This window comes from Desarmillaria tabescens (assembly GCF_030435595.1).
Source record: "Desarmillaria tabescens strain CCBAS 213 chromosome Unknown EV420scaffold_19, whole genome shotgun sequence".
In the NCBI taxonomy this organism is placed as follows: Eukaryota; Fungi; Basidiomycota; class Agaricomycetes; order Agaricales; family Physalacriaceae; genus Desarmillaria; species Desarmillaria tabescens.
Window position 1 is genome coordinate 638,190 of NW_026848318.1, and position 18,479 is coordinate 656,668.

The following is an 18,479-nucleotide window of genomic DNA, read 5'->3' on the forward strand; positions in this document are numbered from 1 at the left end:
CGAATACAAGATTCGAAGTTCCTTCAAACGTTCAACTCCGCTTGCCCCAAAATGTACTTCAGGTCTTCTACCGCACCGTCCGTCTCGATCTGGATGAGCTTCGCCTGAGTTGGATATTCAAGTCGCGTAGTATGTTCAACGAGAGCATATCTACGATCTCCCTCTTGAAGCCTTCGTTACGATCAACGGCATTCCCCCCACTTCTTCTGCCCTGCTTGGACAACCTTACGACGTGAAAGATTCATTTACTGATGGAATGTGGGGGCGGTCCTTCAACGATATCTATGGAGATGCATTCTCGCGTGAACCTCTCTTTGATGCCCGGGTACCCTCCGGTTGAATCTTCGACTAGCAGTCAGCTCTAGGTCCTAAGGGGATTCTAGGTCTGCATCACTATCGTATCGTGGCAACCACTATGGAGCAATAGCCGTAGGAGAAATGGAAGACTACATATATATTACGCTCGGATGCAGCGCCTTCCGCCGAAAGTACTCTTTCGGATTGACTATTGTTACAGTTTCAGGCTTCGTATCTCGCTTGAATAGGGACCCATTATACGACCACCAGTTGATATTATATAAGTACTACTATACTTGTTCTCGTGAACTTATGCTCATTGTACTGAGCAGTGAGCGAATTTCCACAAAAGTGATAGAATGTAAAGGTCGTACTGAATTATTTCAAGTTCCTTCCACGGACGTGCATATTACCACACGGCAACCATACCTGCCAAAAAGCGAAAATAATCATGACCATGCTGGCGAGTCGACAGAACGATCCTCTGATCTAGGTCTTTTCGCGATGGTCCCAACGGCGATTTTATGCAAGTACTGGCGAATCGAGCGAAGGGGAAATAATATGTGTAGCATTAATCTCGTGTGCCATGGAGGGATGCGTGAGTGGCTGGTTGACATGGTCACGGTTTGCCTTTTCATCATTTGTCGACTAAGTATGGCAAGTGTTGATCATCTTCACAGCACCGTGCTCACAGATACGAAGGAAACGGGCCACCCAAGCCTCGAAGGTCCCTTATAATGTTTGATGTGAAAGATATGCCCCTCAAAACATCAAGGAAGAGCTGAATAGGACGCTGGAAGCTGAGCGGTGAAAACCTATTCAGATTGATTTACGAACCTCTTCAGACTGCACCCTGTCGCAAAAAGCATCAATGCTAAGGTCCCTAAACAATACTTCAATAGAATAATGGTATAAATGCAATACCACTCGCATACTGTTCATCTTAACATAACTAGGACCCGGAATGAAAGGCGGAATAGCAGGACTAGTACAGGTAAGGGTATAGAAAACTGAATCGCTGTCGTACCATAGTCATTAAGAAACATGTATCGTTTATCCGGACACGGCGTGAAATAGATATGAAAGGCACACTCACTCCTCCCTCACCAAGTCAGGCGGCGGGCCAGTAATATCCACCTTGCCCTTTTCGTTCATCTTAGCGTCAACCAGGCTCACGATAACCCCATGTTCCAAACATTCCTTCGCCTCAGACTTGGACAACTCCCCAACAGGACCATGAGCTAAAGGAAGCCACACGATCCTCTGAGGCCTCGAAGCTGCAGGATGTGCGAAGCCATAGCTGTCCTCCTCCTTCTGCCGCTCCTTCATGTTCTTTGCCGCCATAAAGTCGTATTCCTTCGCGACGCCACCTCCACTATCATGTGAGCCTTCGCTATCTCCATCTGAACTCGAAGAAGCAATCTTCTCTTTCTCGGGCGGCTTCGTCGACTCGGACTTGTCCTGTTGAGGACCGTTAGGCGCTAGACGCGTCTCGGACCCGGTGCGATTAGACGAGTCTTCCTCTTCTTCCGCATCGACCTGCGCAGCTTCCATCTTTTCCACCAAGCTGAGCGGAAGAGCGTGGATTAACGGGTCATAAGAGTTGTTGATGATCAGATGGAAGAAGACCTGCATTAAACTATGAGTCCAAGCTGCAAATGACTAACACAAACACTCACAGTGAGTATAATCAATACAACCATCAGAGCACCTTCTGCTACCGCGCTGGCTTTACCATTCTCGTCCCGGGCGAGGAAAAAGAGGGCGCACAAACAGACCTGCGAGGGTATTTCGTTTGAATCACTTGCGGGAGAAGAGAAGCCAACATACCTCTTCGACGTACAAACCGACAAAGATGTGTTGCATTGCCTTCGGGAAGAACAAACCACCGGTATCATCGGGCTGCTGGAACTGCCACAAGAAGAGATACTTGTACAGTTGATAGAACAAGAAGAAAGTTGCACAAGCTAGACCATTAATAATGGGTGAAATGATGGAATATCCGAGAGCTAGAGCAAAGATTAGTAGTGCAATATAGGCGTTGCTGTCTGTACTCACTAATCGTAGTCAACAACGTGATACCGGGGAAAAGAGTGCCCCAGGCCACATTACGAGCACCGTACTTGATCCCCCAGATGCTCCGCGGCGTACTTCCGAGAAGGTAAAGCTTCACGTAATAGATAGCCAGTGGGACGATCTGCAAAAATCCGGATGCTGTTCCAGAGAGACCTTGCAGGATCACATACCTGTGAAAGAATGTCAGAATGGTTCAGCTGTGACCAGAAATTCAACTTACGTCAAGAAGAAAGTGGAAGATGTCGGCAAGTTTTGAGCGAGCAAGGTGGGAATAGATGTCGGGTTGTTGATAAGACCGTCCAGAGATGCAATGATACCGGCAGATATAGTAACGATAAGGAATGAATGCTATTGTGGCGTTGGTAACCTGTCCGCGCGCCACGACAATAAAGTGACTCACGATGACTTGGAAGATGAAATAACGCGTCATAAGACTGAGTTCCAGGCCTGTCTTTTTTGGAATGCCTTCGAAACGTGCCAGCAGACGAAGAACAATGGGGAGGAGCATCATGAGAACTGCGAGAGCGACGGGGGGAAGGATACCCTAGCAACCAGAACGCTGAACAGTCATGCCGCGTACAAGGAGAAAATCTCTCACCGAAATGATACCCAGGACCGGGCCAGGTAATGTACATATCCACGCAAGCCAGCTAGCCGTGCTACATAGCGTATACACATTGGAGACGATACCAACGAAAGCCACAGGGAACGCCCAAAAGATAATGAGAGCCGCAGTAATTGAATAGCTGATCACTAGCCGAACCTAGAGCGTCGATTTAGTCGTAATAGATCTCGCAGCGGTGAAGCGAAAACGTACCTTCATTTCGTATGGGTTCATTCCGAGGTTAGCCCAGATAACGTCGTCAGGTGCAACTTCGGTATAGCGACCACTCATTCGATAAGGTTCATGGTGGAGAAGGACTTGTATTCCCAAATGTGCTGCGATCTGTCGGTTGAACGTGATGAATGCACTATTGAGTGGAGGATACGTGGTGCCGGAGGGGTCGTCGAGTTTTGCCCTGCCTTCGTCGAGTAGCTGAGTACACTTCTGAATCTCCTCTCTGGCCCAGTCAATGGAGTCCACCTTCTTCCCCCAGAGACCAAGGAATCCAAGCCTGTGTGTAGGGCGTTTGTTTTGGGGAACAGCCACGGCAGTCTCTTCCGAAGAAGCTTTGTCCAATTTGCTAGCGATGGAGAGCAGTTTGTTCTCAGCCGACTCGAGCTTGTTACAGGCATCGAGGCGACGATCGTAGATGTCGGGAAGCTCCTTGAGATTTCGGTTTATGAAGATACGTTTAACACCGCCAGGAAGTTCGCCGAATAACTTCATTAGCCCCTCCTGCGACAGGTACTTGGCGGGTATGCCGGTGACGAGGATAGTATTCGCCTGGACAGATTTGGAATGGACAGGATCAATGAGGAACTGTTGTCGCTTAAGGATGAAATTGCGCATTTCATTCTTGATATTGTAAAGCACCCAGCCTGCGAGAAGATAAATACGACGAGTAGACTGGATTAACGCGTAACGCACCTGTGAACAACCAGGCAAGGATTATATGCGCAGCATACCGATCCTGTTTATCAGTAGCCACATTCCCGAAAACGAGTATATCCAACTTCTCGTTATTTCCCACTCGAGTTTTCACGCTCGTGACAGGTAGCAGGATGGCCCAGGAAAGGAACCAAATTGGCAAGAAAATCTTGACCATCATGCGGAGGAAGCGAACGAAGAGATAAGCGTCCATGCCGTTCGCTTTGATAATATCATTGTAGTCCGCCTTGAAGACTGCAATTGGCCAATAGAAAATGTTTTTTGAAAGAGGTCGAATCCTCTTGGATGGGGCTGGAACATAGGTGCGGGGTTCGTAAATAGCCTTGAAGTAGGGTCGTAGTAAGGTGAATGCAGCGATCTCGATACCGAAGACGGCGGCGTTGAATACGAGCGCAGTGATGAACGTCTTCGTCGACGCCGACGGCGCGGTGGAGATGTCGTCGCTCATGGTGGTGGGAGGGAGAGGAAGCAAAACGATCGAATGGTTTTGTATTTGTTTGTCTATATATAGTCAGTCCCACTCCAATCTATGTGTCATGTCTCGGCTGCACTTCTATGACGCGTTTTCAAACGGTTAGACTTCTTATTTTGAGTCTCCAATGCAGGGGAAACGAGAAAAGAACTGAAAAGTTGGAAGAAAGGCGCATTTAGGGGGGATCCAGAACGAGGAATTTTGGTTTCAAAAAAAAAAACAAGCTTGTGGACTTTTAGCATGCCTCATGTCAAGTACCGCCAGCAGACAGTAGGGCTCTCTCGGTGCTATTCCGCAGCATTTGCGATTATCTCCCCGACTGTCCTGTCAATCGGAATTAATCGAACCTGCAACAAAACTTCCAAAAAACGGATAGTTAGGAGGCTCCCTGCAGCTCGACGCGGGGACGGAAGGGGACTGGAAGGGGATTCCTCTGGATAATTAAAAGACTCGGGTGGCCGTCGATAAGGTGGGCTTCGTGCGGCAGAACACCGGACACAAACAGGCTCCGTCCATGCACAAATGCGAAAAATCCGTCGAATCGTGGGAAGGGGCTAGGAACAGCACCTGTCGCGCCCAATGCCATCGGCCTAAAGTCTATCCTCCTCCACATTGTGACTGTCAAAGCCTCTCCTGGAAACTTTTACGGAAAAAAGGAAAATCCTGACGCGCTTCACAGAGCTCGGGATTCGATAATAAAGACGGCTGGCCAGGCTATCGGATTCGAAACCTAGAAGACGCGAACACATGACCAGAAGGAACCCGCGATCGATGATGATGCATCAAGATCATAGCCCGCGCGGAGCGACATCGCCGCAGTTCATACAATCCTGCTTTGAGATTGACACATTCTATGGACCTTGAAGACTTAAAGCTCAAGATTTAGTACCAGTGTAGTGCAGTGTAGAAATCTGTAACATCAAACCTTTCGCTCAAATCCCTAGTGGGTCCAAATTCGAGCGCTAGGTTGAACTTCAATTACGAAGATAATCCAATTGGTCGAAGGAGAGAATGAAAACGACACCTGGTTGGAGGCGTGTTTTATTGGATTCGGACCAGACAGCTTGAGGATAATCAACTACGTAGGGACTAGTTCGAGTATTCATAGTAAGAAAGGGGTCATTGTTCGGAGAGAGTCAAGTCCTGTTAACTTGGGGAGGTTTTGTGTAGGCAAGTGCTATCATTGACGCTGCTGATGACTAACATGTTATACACCATGTTCAGTACGCATACATCTTGTTTACAAACTGGAACTCACCTCTGGAGCACGGATTCAGGACATTGAGGGAGCGAGACTGATAGTGGTGATAATGAATGCCATCAGGACATGGTGAAAGGCAGTAAGGTGCTCTAGTCCTGGTGTAGTAAAGGCAGGCTCTACGCAAGCTGCAGATTCCGACCCCGAGGTAACGTTCCATGTTCAAGCAGTTGCCTTCAATGCTGCTGGAAGACGACCACTTTGTACGCATAGATGGCAATATATACTGACAGTCACTACCGGTGTTCTGGTCCCCATCTTCTTTCAGCAACCAGTCTTTGCTGTCTTGCGAATGAATGGCTGGTTATTTTGCCGCATACATTCGTTCCTTGGCGCATATAATTACCAGATATGCTTTCCCGTGGTATAGAGCTTGTCTATGATGCAGTTTGTATACCTATTTGAGAATGTACTCCCAGCAACGCATTCAGTGATTCTGCTCGTCGTTTCCATAGCAAAAATTTAGACGCCGACTAGGAGGACCAAGGTTTGGAATCTCCTCGAAGCAAGTTGCAGCACAACCAACTGGCCGACCCACTTGAGCGCTTGAGAACGAATGACTGGGAAAATCTGACACGTACCGGTGGAAGTAGAATAATATCACAAGCCTGAGACGAAGTCAGAGTTGCTGACCAAGACGCTCAAATAAGAAGGTAGCGAACTCACCTGACGTCAATAGTCCCAATTTGGGTGTTGGGATTTGCAGGGTGCCACTCCCACCCTCTCCTTCGACCAGGAACTGCGCATAGGATGCCTGGTCTTCGTGTCCTCGCAGGCCCTTCCCTAGAGGCTCTGGAGCCTATTTCGCCCTTGGTGAACACGAATCAAACGTTCAAGATTTCCTCAGACATCTTCGACGGCGAGATTCTTGTGAACATCAAAGGTTTTACGAATTCGCACACAGGCGACGTTCGGGAAAGCGAGTACTTCTCCCGCAAGGATCGTCAAGGTATTACTTGGAGTGTACAGGTTCAGGGTAAGCTGTATTTACTAGTCATCAGGCGGTTGGCTGACCGTCATGATGTCTAGGCAGGTTCTTGAAACCATACTCTGCCAATGACATTTTGTTTGGGAACACCTTTGATAGGCCACTCAACCTCCCTTGGGGATCTGGTGCTGCATTGAAATTTATGGCGTAAGAGATCTTTGTGGAATATAGCGTTCTTGCCACTAAATATACCTTCCGTTGCAGATACGTCGACCCTGTCCTTGAACACGACCTTACTTCCCAATCGAAACCATGGGCATTGTCACCGCTCATTTCTACGATGCCCCATTTTGCTCACTCGCGGTTGGACCGTGACCTGCAGGACATAGACTCAGGCATCCCGCCATTCCCTACCGAATATACTTCTATTTCAGACGATACCTCAAATCTTTATCTTGCCTCAGTCTCAAGCTCTCCTTGCTCTTCTACATCGTCTTTATCTTCCTCTTCTTCTTCCGCATCTTCCAAATCCAGTTCTAAATCAAAGATAGCAATACGACGCAAGCAACGAGCGAATCAGAATTTGGCTACCCTCCAGACAGCTTCACAGCGCCAAGCATTCTTCTCCTCAGAGGAGAACAGACGCATGATTGTATTTTCCGACCAGGTGCGATCGCACCATTCTTCCCGCTGAACAGCATTTCTAATTGATCCCAAAGGACGTGATTACAGCAGATTTTTGCTATGGATTCCTCGAATTCAATCCGTCACTCGCACTGCGGCTTCCCGGTGGTATTTCCTTCGATCTGATGCGATACTGGGACGGACAGCCTGTTAGGTTTGTATGCTGTGAACGTAACCCAGATCGAGACGCCGAAGGAGATCCCTGGGGAAGAATTTTTTGGTGTATTGTGATTGAACAGGCTGATTGAGTGCACCTAGTTGGCATGGAGCTTTAGTCGTATATTATTAAATAGCATAAAGATGCTGATATTGCGAGGGATTTCGGGAGAGGTCAACGTGAATACTTCCTGAAATTGATTACTGACTAAAGCTGTACATACCACCGCACATCAGTTTAGAGTTTTTATAGAACCTTGGGAACGAAAATCTGTTAACGAGTAGCTAGCTGCGCAACCTGTGAAAAACATTGGGAAAATGAGAATCCAAGGCCTGGTCTGGACATAGGGTACCTCAATTTTCATGCGACCCGACGTCATGCATGAGAAAACCTGTGACTCGAAGGAATAAGATCAGAATGCACGGCATGGAACCGTTTGCCACTGGCCGGAGAACTTTGATCGAGGGAAAGATCATTGATCTGTGGGAGCTTTCCCTCCTTAAAGTCACGGCTTACCGACAATAGAAAGGAGGGAAAGCGGGAGATACGTAAGGGTGAAACACTGAATGGTCAACTCTACATCTATTAAATGCGAAAGCAGATGTGCTCAATCAGTCTGTATATGTGCACCAGACTAAGAGTATATAAAGTAACACGAGAGCTGTAAGGTCACCGCTGATCCCATCGAGAGTCCAGGTGTTAAAAGAATGACTTGGTGGAGACAAGCGTGTAGTAAAAGAGGGCGTGATACAGACTGTGATGAGAAGCAAAAAAAATAGTACAAAGAGAGGTGCACTCTCTGAATGATAAGATATCGACAGTAAATACGAGCGATATATAAACGGCACGACGAAAGAGTGGAAGTCATAGTGCAACACGCGTAGAACACAATAAAAAGGTGATAAATAAAGACAACCAACAACCCGTAAGAAGGAAGGAAAGAACGAGGAAAGCAGTCTAAAGCAGCGTGTACAAAGTCCAGACAGTTAATGCCGATATTATCAAAACACCCGTCGCACCCGCCCGTAATATCAGCGCACCAGATGCGACAGCCGCAACCGTCCGCGCATAATCAGATCCACAGTTACCCGTCGCCAGCTCCTGAGCCGCAGGATAAGTCGTTCTCAATTCATCAAGCAAGCTCGAGGTCGATGAATTGTCTAGCCCATCAGCGTAGACAGTCATCAGACTCTTCGTGCAAGCCGAGCATGATGGTGTGGACGAGTTAGGCACACTGATTCCCAACGGCAACTCATAGAAATAAAGATCTGAAGGGTCCGAGTTGTGGACCGCATTGACGTAACAATATGTGTCGGTGGTAGGATCCGTGAGGCAGGCAGCGGTGTACATGGTAGAGTACGCCTGCAGGGATGCAAGTGTATCGACAGCATTAGAATTATTGTCTTCAATATCGGCTTGGCACTGTGTTTTCAACGTGGACGCAAACCACGCCATATTGGTAACACATTGAGAATAGCTGAGTGTTGGGTTACAGGTCCCCCAGATCACCGTATTGAGCTCCGTAAGACTTTCCTGTACCTGCTCGAATGATGAGGGTTATCCTCAACGGAAAAGGGACGAGAAACGGACCTTTATGAACGATGATGATGTCTGCAACAGAACCGAGAACGGTCTACATGAGCGAAACGCGGCAGTGTTGGTCATGTTCGTGAAAAATTGGTAGCAGGTCATGCTTGAGAAGTTCTGGCTAACGTCGGAATCGAAGGACTGGGGGAAGGGAGTTGGGAGTTCGGGATCAGTAGGGACTGTGGGTAGCGCTTGTTGACTCGCAGGAATCGTTGTCGTTGCAGCCGTGGATGTGGCGGATGTGGCAGATGCTGCAGCTGTCGAAGAAAAGACAATCGTAGCAGTCGATCCACTGATTATAGATGTTTCCACCACTGTTTGCTCAGCATCCTGTGGGTGCCTTTTATGTCGTCGCCAGTCTGTACCCTTTGTGGACAAGGTATGCCAATCGAGCGGTAGGGACTCGGAAAATATATCGAACGCAACTGGATGTGTGATGTAGCGCGTTGATGCCGTGATGAACATAAGCGCCAGCGGAATGAAGAGCACAGTCCATTTTGCTCTGCGTCCAGTACTGCGTTTGCTCTCCACCAACATGGTATTTTCCCTCGCCGACACCTGAACGCTCTCGCCCGCAGGAGATGGCAGAGGCGATGGCGGAGGGGTGAACATCGAAAGATGGACTTGGCTTGTAGTTGGGCTAATAAGTGAAACGAGTGTAGTATGAAGGAATGTTGGGATCGCAGTGAGAGGCGTCACAGATGGGTAGATTGTGTCGTTTTCCCTCGAATTCTATTCATCATCATCTACTCAGGCACAAGCAAAGAGATGGATATTGAGGCGATACGCACCTGGCAGCGACAGACAGACAGAAAGCACCAGCCGTATGTGGGTCGTTATAAGAATTCGTGTCGTCGCGGCCGATGAAGGTCAGAGGGGAAAAACCCTGGCTGCGACACAAGGATCCGTCATGAGAAAGTTCTATGCCGGGATGATCGAGCCTCGTGGCATCGCAGGCACGCTTGCCAAAAGATCACCAAACAATTTTCCTTCTTACCACCTGCTCACTTCCATCTTTGTGAGTCCTATCACCTCCCAAGCACCTCGTGCTCGTCCCAGTGAGCGGGAGAAAAGCATGCTATCCCGTTTCACTGAGAAAATATCACAACAAAAAAGATCGGTGGTAGACGTTTCTGATACTCACAACTTGATTTCATCGGGCGGATGACCCTCTCAATTCAATTATAGATCATCTTGCCGAAGGCACCCCAGAACTGTACAGGCTTGTACGGGCGCGGTCTTTTTTTCGCAAAGGCATATTCATGCATTTATCCGAGGATATTAATATTTAATTGGGGTGCAAATAATTTAACGTTGCTTGCGAATTTCAGCCTTCGGGTCCATTGTCACTCTTTCGAAAACGTGACGTTCCTTCACGTACGCGGCGGCGCGGCGCAGTTCTCACGACCAACGGGCCCAAGTGTTCCTAGGACTCGCCATTTCCAGGTTGCGCCTTACCCTGAGTTAATGCATACAACAAGCAATTGCAACTTGGGGTTCAGGACGAGTAGTTATGAGCTGTGATGACGGGGTTGCCGGGCGGCAACCAGCTTTCTATTCGCTATGGCGGTCGACATAATTGCTATGTCCCCCACAATGTAATCCCGAACAAGGCCAAATTGCGGTAAAATGGCCATTTTAGTGGGTCCACAGTTAACTCCCTTCATCGAATTGTCCGGGGTTGCCGCGCTGTGATTACGGAGTAAGTCGGTCTGAACATGGATCGGGGCCTTCTATATACCCGAGCATCAGAACTTAAGTCTCAGGTCCGAGGGAGAAAAGGAACGCCCGGTAAACTGAGAAGAAAGCAGCCCTTACTCAGTGAGATGCCTATCATACTAGCCCCAAAACCACAGTACAGACAGTCCACATTTTAGAGAGCATACGATAGCATTCCATTGACGGAACAAGAATGTGGCATAATTAACCTTACAATCCGAGTGGCCAGAGTGCGCTCTAGATAAAATGAAGGATCAGCATGGTAATGAGTGAGCGGTACCGGTGCGGCGGGCAGTGTCAAATGAAAATTTCAAATACTGCGCTCGATGTGAAATATTAATCATTGACATAAATTGAATGGATAGAGTTCTCTTACATAGCCTGGGCTGACGCTTAGTTGAGGCGAGACGAAGGGGTCGGAGGACAAGGTCCGCCACGTTGCAGCCTCGCGTACGCGTTGTGTGCTGCTGTATGTACCTATTGTCACGACCACGTGATGTTCCTACCGAAGAACGGGAATTTCCTGGTTCCACATGCTCTGAGTGATGCTGCTCCTGCAATCTTTCCTTACTCAGAATAATGCCTTTCAAGTTGGCATACGAGTTCTACTATGCGTTACAACGGATGTAGCAACTGTTAAATGTGGCAGGTCGAAGCTAGGACGAAGCACCACTTTTGACTCGGACTCACTGGCTTCGCGGCAGGTATTGAGACACATTTCATTTAACACAGAATACGTCGGCTCGTGGACATTGACAGGACTTGCTCTGAGGTTTTATTCTTCCGCCTCAGAGCGCGGCGGACAACTCTAAATTGATATGACATTTTATCCCTTCTTGGAACAGGAATCCCCACCTTCCCTCTCGGTTTGCATTGCTCAGGACCGAACAATAAAAAATTTTCGTCGCCGTGGGCTTTTGCTATTTAACGATTCAAAACGCACCGACATGCTGGCAATGACCTGGGCCTGAAATTTCTTCACTCAAGTCCTGAGGCTCATCTAGGTCTTCGATTTCTGTCTCGACCACAATACGGACATCCCAGCACTTTGGTTTGGCGACTAGTAGTCCGCCTTTCTATCGGCCACAGACGCATGGTTTCCTTCACTTTCGGGAAACGGACGAACAAGGTCTTAGAGTCCGAGTCTGCATTATCATTTGAGTCGACGAGGATAGTCGTCTCCAGCCCTAGTGGCGATTATAATTTTGGTCCTTAACAGAAATTCTGAGCTATTGAAGGCATAATTTTTCTTTCAATCAGATGAGTCGTCGGTTATTCTTCGAGGGGAGCCAATGCCCGAAGCTTGGCCAGTCGGTACCTTGATTGTGCTCTTCAGCATGAACTATATCGGACGTACTGTGGATGTCCCAGCTAATCCGCTTAGAATCGAACTGATTCGCTGTTGGTCTTTCCGCCGAAAACAAACTCTTTTCCTTAGAGGTCAGGAACAAAGTTTCTACGGTATGGAGTCGGCGGTATCGTGTACAAAGAGCGCTCCCGACGGGGGAACGTTGTCCGAACCCCAGGCGATAATTTTGCGGCCCCGGGTTGGCGAAGGGATCGATCTGGATTTTGTATTACAAGAATCTTCAGGTGGAAAAGACGGCGACTGGACACTAACTGCTGCAAGGTGCTTTATAAGCAAATTCGTCCTCTAGGTTGTTCCTTCGCAACTGCGCTCTTCGGTATCGACTTTCTCGACATTGGTCCTGTACGCTCTGACGCTCAAAAACACTTCCATTAGAAAACGCCGATCACCCGTTAACATAGAAATCTAGGTGCAGGCATTGGTACGAGGGTAAGGCTATAAGCCCGAGTCGTCTTCCCTTCCTCATGTACCGCGAGGATACCACTCCGGCACCACGGGCGCGTTTCACTTGCAAAGGACGTCTCCCACCCTCCTCGAAGTTTTGAAAATGGAAGACTGTCCGTTTTATAGAATGGAGACTGGATTATCATGAAGCTATTACGCTCCTAATCGCAGCCGACAAGGATAGCCGCCTCCAGTCCGACGCAGTTCACGCTGCCCAGGCCATTTCCGGACAATTGGGGTCGTAACATGGGGACACTTCGCTTCGCGCAATGCACACGCAAAAATCTACATGATACGTATAGAAATTGACGCCGAATTATTATAAAAATACATATATCGATACACAAGGAAGAGATACAATGTACAACCTAAAAGTCCAGATAATCCTTCCCTCCCCAAGTGCCACCAGCACCACTTCCAGCGCCGTAGGGATCATCGGGAACACCACCGACGCCAGGTCCGGCACCTTCTACATCCTTGAACGAGAATTCCCGTTTAAATTTGGCCTCTAGAGAAGACATGGTACCGATGAGCTTCGTACACGCTTGCTCGACAGCAGCTTGCGGCGTCACGGTTCCATCCGTTTGAACCTTGAGGATGAAATACGGATGAAGTGGATGAGGTACTTTGTAACCGGCAAACAGAACTTGGGGCATTGCTAACAGTTGTCTGTTGATAGGGCAGTGAGCAGATACACGGATGAAAATGGAAGGGGTAACGCACGCTCGAACCAGATTTGCCAAGGTGTGGTCTTGTTTCACTACCTTGATAGTGGCAGCATTGGGAATCTTGGTATCTTCGGTGATGATTACACTAGTGCGCCGGTGGGGAATGCAAGTCACCCAGAGAGAAAAGGTAGCCTACGGCTGTTCGCCATCTTCGAGGACGAAGAGTTCTTGTCGTTCGGGTGCGTTCATGGTCGAGAATCCTGGGAACAAGTCGTTAGCCAGAGGTCGGAGTTTCGGGGATAACAAGAAAGAATCATAAAGCCATGCATGTCGTTTACATTCAGAGTATCGCCATCGTACAGATACTCGGACGCAGTTTAATGAACTGTTCTAATCCTACGAAGGATCAAGAAGATGGAAACTCACGATGATGTTAGACGGGGTAATGGGAAGCCTGCAATATGGACCATAAAACATCAGTTTCAGCTGCAACAATATCAGAGAAAGAAGAGAATCATATATCCATGAATGGTTCTTGTATCGCCATGGTGGTAGTCACCACTCGGGGGATTGACAGATTATAGAATGGTATAATCTTGTTGTGAGGAGTCTGGAAGGATAACTCACCAAGCGCAGAACTGAGGGGAGAGCTGGAGAGAAGGAGAAATGTCAGAAATGTTCACGAACAAGGGAGAGAATTCAGCGAAAAAGGTTGTGATCATTGCTTATCACCGACAATAAATAATTGGCTCAAGGCCAGCCATCATCGAAGCAGAAAATGAACAGAGAACATAACTCCACCAAGGAAGAGGATAAGTGCAAGCTGTCGTTGACAAGAAAAAATTTGAACGCGTTGGCCTGTATTTGTCTCTATTGTGATTGTGGCTGAAATTTCCCAGGCCCTGAACGGATGACGGAAAGTTTGCGTCGGCCAACTGAAATCCTCAAACCTCCCTCAAGGTCAGTGTTCATGCCCTTGCTGCCCATATTTTCGTCGTCGCCAGTACTGGATAGTCTATCATCTATGAATCTGTCGTTTGAGATAGCAAAAACGGAGTTTTCATGATGGATGGGACGGATTCCGACCAGATGACGATGGGACTGTATTTGAAGACGGAACGCTGATTCTGGTTTTTACTTAGAAAACAATGCCGACACACTTGTCGAAGACTCGCAAGCACCGTGGACACGTTTCGGCCGGTCATGGACGTGTAGGAAAGCACCGCAAGCATCCCGGAGGTCGTGGTTTGGCTGGTGGTGCTCACCACCACAGGTGCGTTTCTTGTATTGGAATTTTGAACAGCGTCTGAAGATTTTCTAGGACTAACTTTGATAAATACCATCCTGGTTACTTCGGTAAGGTTGGTATGCGCCACTACCACCTTACACGCAATCAGTTCTGGCGACCAATCATCAACGTCGACAAACTGTGGAGTTTGGTACCTGCTGAGGAGAAGAAAGGTCTGACAGAGAACTCGGAGGTGGTTCCCGTTATTGACACTCTGCGACATGGATACGGCAAGGTTTTGGGCAACGGACAGTCAGTCGAATCCATTGCTATTTTTTTGTCGTCTGTTAACAACTGTTCTTCTCCAGACTGCCCAAGGTGCCATTCATCGTAAAAGCCCGCTTTGTGTCGGCAATCGCAGAGTATGTATACTTGTAACGTTTTTATTGCGCTAGGCTAATCACCATTGCTTTGTAGGCGAAAAATCAAGGAGGCTGGCGGCGTCGTTTCATTGATAGCATGAGTTCCAGAGCCTCTGTACTCTTCATTTCTGCCATTCTATGTCCTATATCCATGACATGAATTAAGTCCATGCATTCGATGAATATCTGTTCCAGACAAGCCCAGCCAACAGTCATGGAATTGTTCAAACTTCGATCGAAGTCCTCCTTCACCCTGAATCAATATATTTTGCAAGCAAACTGATTCTACCTGGCTCCGTTCCTCAGTGTCGCCTTCGCAGGGTATCAAAAAAATATACTTGAAACTGATACCAACTTGGCGAGAAAACGCGAGTAATGCAAGACTAGGGAATTGTGGCGCGAGAAAATACGAAAATAGTCTCGAGATAAAAATAAACATGATTATGTACGTTATATGTTGGTCCGGAAAAGGAAGTGGATACAGCAATCTCGCTTACCTTGTTCTTTCCCGTCGTTGTCACCATCCTTCATCGTCTTACTCCGTTCCATGAGTATTTCTACTTGGTGTACGCCGGGTCCCTACTGTGGCCATGAATTTACTGCTGACCCAGTTATCTCCTACAGATCACAGTCAATTCTCTGCTTGGAACCGTGCGAGACAGGAAACGACGCCGCGAGCGACCATGGCTGCCACTACTCCCACCACCCCCGTCAACGCGACTATGATCAACCTGGCGCCTCATAACCCGACCCCGACGCCAACTGTGACCACAGAGAAGGGAAAGAAACACCCAGACTCGTTGTTTGGCCCTAATATCGGCATTGTTAGCAGTGGACCTGCTTGGACGACAAACAAGGAGAAGAAGGTTCTCGCTGATGAGCTCACGCCGGACGTGGTTCGTGGGTGGATAGAGAAGAGCAAAGTGGTCAGTCTATCCTAAAGACCGTTCGCGATCCTATTGACTGGTTGTCAGGCGAGCGAACCCACGACCACCTTGCAAGCCCTGGTTAATCTGAAGCGTCCTACTCTGCGCTTATCTCCACTAACATCGGGCGAAGATTCGGTACCAGACAATCTCCATCATGGGCTGGAATTCGAGTTCGATTGCGATGCCCCCAAATGCGGAATCTATGTCCATGTCCTACTCGATGCCAATCATCCCGACGCCCCTGCAGCCACTTCTCCTAACGGTCTATCTAAGCTACTCGTCTTCGAAACTGTCGTCGAAGGAGGGTTTGGCAAGGTCCTCAAACTAGAGGAAGGTGCTACACTTGAACTCGGCAGGTTTGTCCACCGCGAAGATGCCACTGAAACACCCGGTGCCAGCCCCTCAATTCTGCCTGCAGCAACGGGTACCACGCCTGATGAAGCAGAACAATCATCCGACGCCGTTCCTACTACCACAGCCCTTGCTCCTCCATCAGAGACTACTAACACCAGTACCCGGCAATCCCGGCTTCGTTTCTCCCACTTCCATTTCCGTAAACGTACCCATAATCACAGTGTCTCAGGTCCCGCTTTAGCCGTCCTTGATGCCGAGCCTTCAACAAGTCACGATGGGGACGCCAATGGAGCGAAGGAGGAAAAGAAGGAAGATGTGGATGATGGCGTCAAGGTGATCATCCGGCTCGCTGCTCTCGACGAGCAGGGAACGGAGCTGGCCTCGCCCAACGAACAATTGACCTATCTTCACGTCGTTCGTTTCGGAGCTAAGCCGTCTGGAGAGGAGGAGGAGGATAATAGACCCTGGGTCGTTAAAGTCGTCAAGCGGGAAGCCACGGTAAATACGGTTCCCCTTTCTCCGCAGCATAGTACTTATCTCGCTTTAGATCGGTCCGCATACGTTCCATCTACATGAAATATACGGCTTGTCGTCTTCTTCCACTGCCACTCATGCACCCACTGCACCCCTTCCTGACTCGCACACTTACCCCCCAGAGTCTACGACTACGCCGCCGCCGCAACCTGTTGCAGAAGACGAGCCGTCTTCGGAGTGTCTCCTCTGCCTATCCTCTCCACGAGAGGTCATCCTTCTGCCGTGTCGCCATCTGGTAGCATGCAAAGATTGCGCCCTTAACATGGTTGAGTTTGGTGCCGGTGGGACGATCACCCAAGCTGAAGAACCGGCCCCGGCTGCTGCTGCTACCGAGGAAGGCGCAACTACCACAGAGGGTACTGCAGCTGCAGATGGCACCACCACCCCTGCACCCGCCCCGACGCCTACAGTCATAGTGAACCCAAGGCGCAAGCGTAAGGCGAAGGGATGGTTCTGCCCTGTTTGTCGACAACGTGAGTCAATTTGTGATGTTATCTGTGGATCTCAGGCACTGATACTTCTACACAGCATATACATCTCTGCTGCGCATTACAAACACTCCTCCCGAGCCACAACCCGCTGCTAAGGAACAAATCGCAGACGAGGACGAGGATGTTGCAGAGTCCCCGGCGACGGCTAGCGCTTCTACACCCCGCCCAAGCGGCGGATTGCTATCTGGAGCTTTTAGGCCTGCATTCTTGAGGAGCTTTTCGAGAAACCCGACTGGGGATGTGGAGAGTCAGACTCAAATGACGCGGGTTGGTGCGTAGTTGTTGAGCTGTGCTTTTGGAATGACCCTTCCCTTTCTTCCCTGGATATTGTACGATTTGGCATCTATGCGTGATTGATTATGTGTACGACTACTATCTGTAAAACTGTACATGCGTTACGGCCTTCTACTTTCTAATATAGTACACCTCCTTATTTCTTTCTCACGTAATTAAGCTCTACTTCGGTTCTCGCGCACAAGAAATCTGGTGAGTGTATATTGTCTTCTGATGCAACAAATGCTAATACGATGATTCCTCGGGCAGGTCGATAAAATTTCTCTCAAATCTTTTCATTCCATAATAGGCCTCGTGTGTAGAGTTATTATCGTGTGTGTTCTGATTTCCCCCGTACACCTCAGCCTGTCATCCTCATGGTCCGCTACCAGGATGAACTAAGCGACTTGTCAAACGGGGCGCGGTTTCTAACGTTATTCGTCCCATGGCCAGATACATGCAGGCGTTTCTTATACACAGGTAACGACACTCATGTCGGATGAACCCCGAATTCTACCCAGGATGCTATTAAAGTCAATGGTATTCGCCGCTCTGCATGTAAAGTCTCGGAAGAATGCTCGGTGTCGATAGCGGTAGGAAGACCGCTCCGGATATTGTCGATTCGATCAGAATTCGAGTCCAATATGAGGTTTGTCTAAGTGATACGATAACCTCCTCTGGATTTGGTCTTGGGACTCAGAGGACTCTCGTCTGGTAACTGCATTGAATCGTTATCTGCTAGTAAATCATTCTACCCTTGGTAAGTATTGCTTTGAGCGTTCAGGCTCGCCCGAGTTTAGGGAAACCGTCCCACGTGTTGTCGGTACCGGCTCTTCCAGACTTTCCTTCGCCCACCATCGTATAACCTCACCCTATTACCAAGTGCAAAGGACATCCATTTCTCCCGCAGAATCGAACATGCAAAGGGGTTCACCCGGCTACTCTTCTCGGCTAGCGGAACGTTATCTTCCTGAGAACGTACCGCATTCCTTAATTGGCCTTTTGCCAGTGCCCGTCTTTGCATCATGCCACTAACG

At 48.6% G+C, this 18,479-nt stretch overlaps 7 protein-coding genes across 7 annotated transcripts; 3 read left to right on the forward strand and 4 right to left on the reverse strand.

Moving 5' to 3' along the window:
- Positions 1–1,240: 1,240 nt before the first annotated feature.
- EV420DRAFT_415011 (uncharacterized protein) lies at positions 1,241–4,573 on the reverse strand. The gene is made up of 9 exons (XM_060482021.1): positions 3,905–4,573; positions 3,191–3,855; positions 2,972–3,136; positions 2,774–2,917; positions 2,594–2,721; positions 2,356–2,543; positions 2,128–2,306; positions 1,977–2,075; positions 1,241–1,926 (listed from the first exon to the last, which is right to left on the reverse strand). Exons 1-9 carry the CDS (start codon positions 4,371–4,373, stop codon positions 1,390–1,392), a joined length of 2,574 nt encoding a protein of 857 aa, XP_060330383.1. The 5' UTR covers positions 4,374–4,573; the 3' UTR covers positions 1,241–1,389.
- Positions 4,574–6,405: 1,832 nt separating this feature from the next.
- On the forward strand, positions 6,406–7,515 carry EV420DRAFT_1620875 (uncharacterized protein; the record flags this gene model as incomplete). The annotated part of the gene is made up of 4 exons (XM_060475626.1): positions 6,406–6,631; positions 6,685–6,790; positions 6,848–7,250; positions 7,303–7,515. 4 exons carry the CDS (start codon positions 6,406–6,408, stop codon positions 7,513–7,515), a joined length of 948 nt encoding a protein of 315 aa, XP_060330384.1.
- An 866-nt stretch (positions 7,516–8,381) lies between these two features.
- On the reverse strand, positions 8,382–9,623 carry EV420DRAFT_1270815 (uncharacterized protein; the record flags this gene model as incomplete). Its single annotated transcript, XM_060467597.1, has 2 exons — positions 8,382–8,963; positions 9,015–9,623. 2 exons carry the CDS (start codon positions 9,621–9,623, stop codon positions 8,382–8,384), a joined length of 1,191 nt encoding a protein of 396 aa, XP_060330385.1.
- An 899-nt stretch (positions 9,624–10,522) lies between these two features.
- Positions 10,523–12,498, reverse strand: EV420DRAFT_1748394 (uncharacterized protein; the record flags this gene model as incomplete). Its single annotated transcript, XM_060480239.1, has 8 exons — positions 10,523–10,744; positions 10,898–10,967; positions 11,208–11,335; positions 11,586–11,650; positions 11,674–11,806; positions 11,853–11,917; positions 12,088–12,295; positions 12,424–12,498. The coding sequence occupies 8 exons, from the start codon at positions 12,496–12,498 to the stop codon at positions 10,523–10,525; spliced, it is 966 nt and encodes a 321-aa protein (XP_060330386.1).
- Positions 12,499–12,911: 413 nt separating this feature from the next.
- On the reverse strand, positions 12,912–13,460 carry EV420DRAFT_1643432 (DNA-directed RNA polymerase; the record flags this gene model as incomplete). The annotated part of the gene is made up of 3 exons (XM_060477514.1): positions 12,912–13,212; positions 13,267–13,356; positions 13,408–13,460. 3 exons carry the CDS (start codon positions 13,458–13,460, stop codon positions 12,912–12,914), a joined length of 444 nt encoding a protein of 147 aa, XP_060330387.1.
- A 607-nt stretch (positions 13,461–14,067) lies between these two features.
- Positions 14,068–15,174, forward strand: EV420DRAFT_1629694 (putative RPL28-60S large subunit ribosomal protein L27a.e). The gene is made up of 4 exons (XM_060476096.1): positions 14,068–14,484; positions 14,533–14,751; positions 14,808–14,861; positions 14,917–15,174. Exons 1-4 carry the CDS (start codon positions 14,360–14,362, stop codon positions 14,960–14,962), a joined length of 444 nt encoding a protein of 147 aa, XP_060330388.1. The 5' UTR covers positions 14,068–14,359; the 3' UTR covers positions 14,963–15,174.
- Positions 15,175–15,583: 409 nt separating this feature from the next.
- On the forward strand, positions 15,584–17,448 carry EV420DRAFT_1270807 (uncharacterized protein; the record flags this gene model as incomplete). Its single annotated transcript, XM_060467596.1, has 4 exons — positions 15,584–15,787; positions 15,836–16,642; positions 16,692–17,151; positions 17,207–17,448. 4 exons carry the CDS (start codon positions 15,584–15,586, stop codon positions 17,446–17,448), a joined length of 1,713 nt encoding a protein of 570 aa, XP_060330389.1.
- Positions 17,449–18,479: the final 1,031 nt, after the last annotated feature.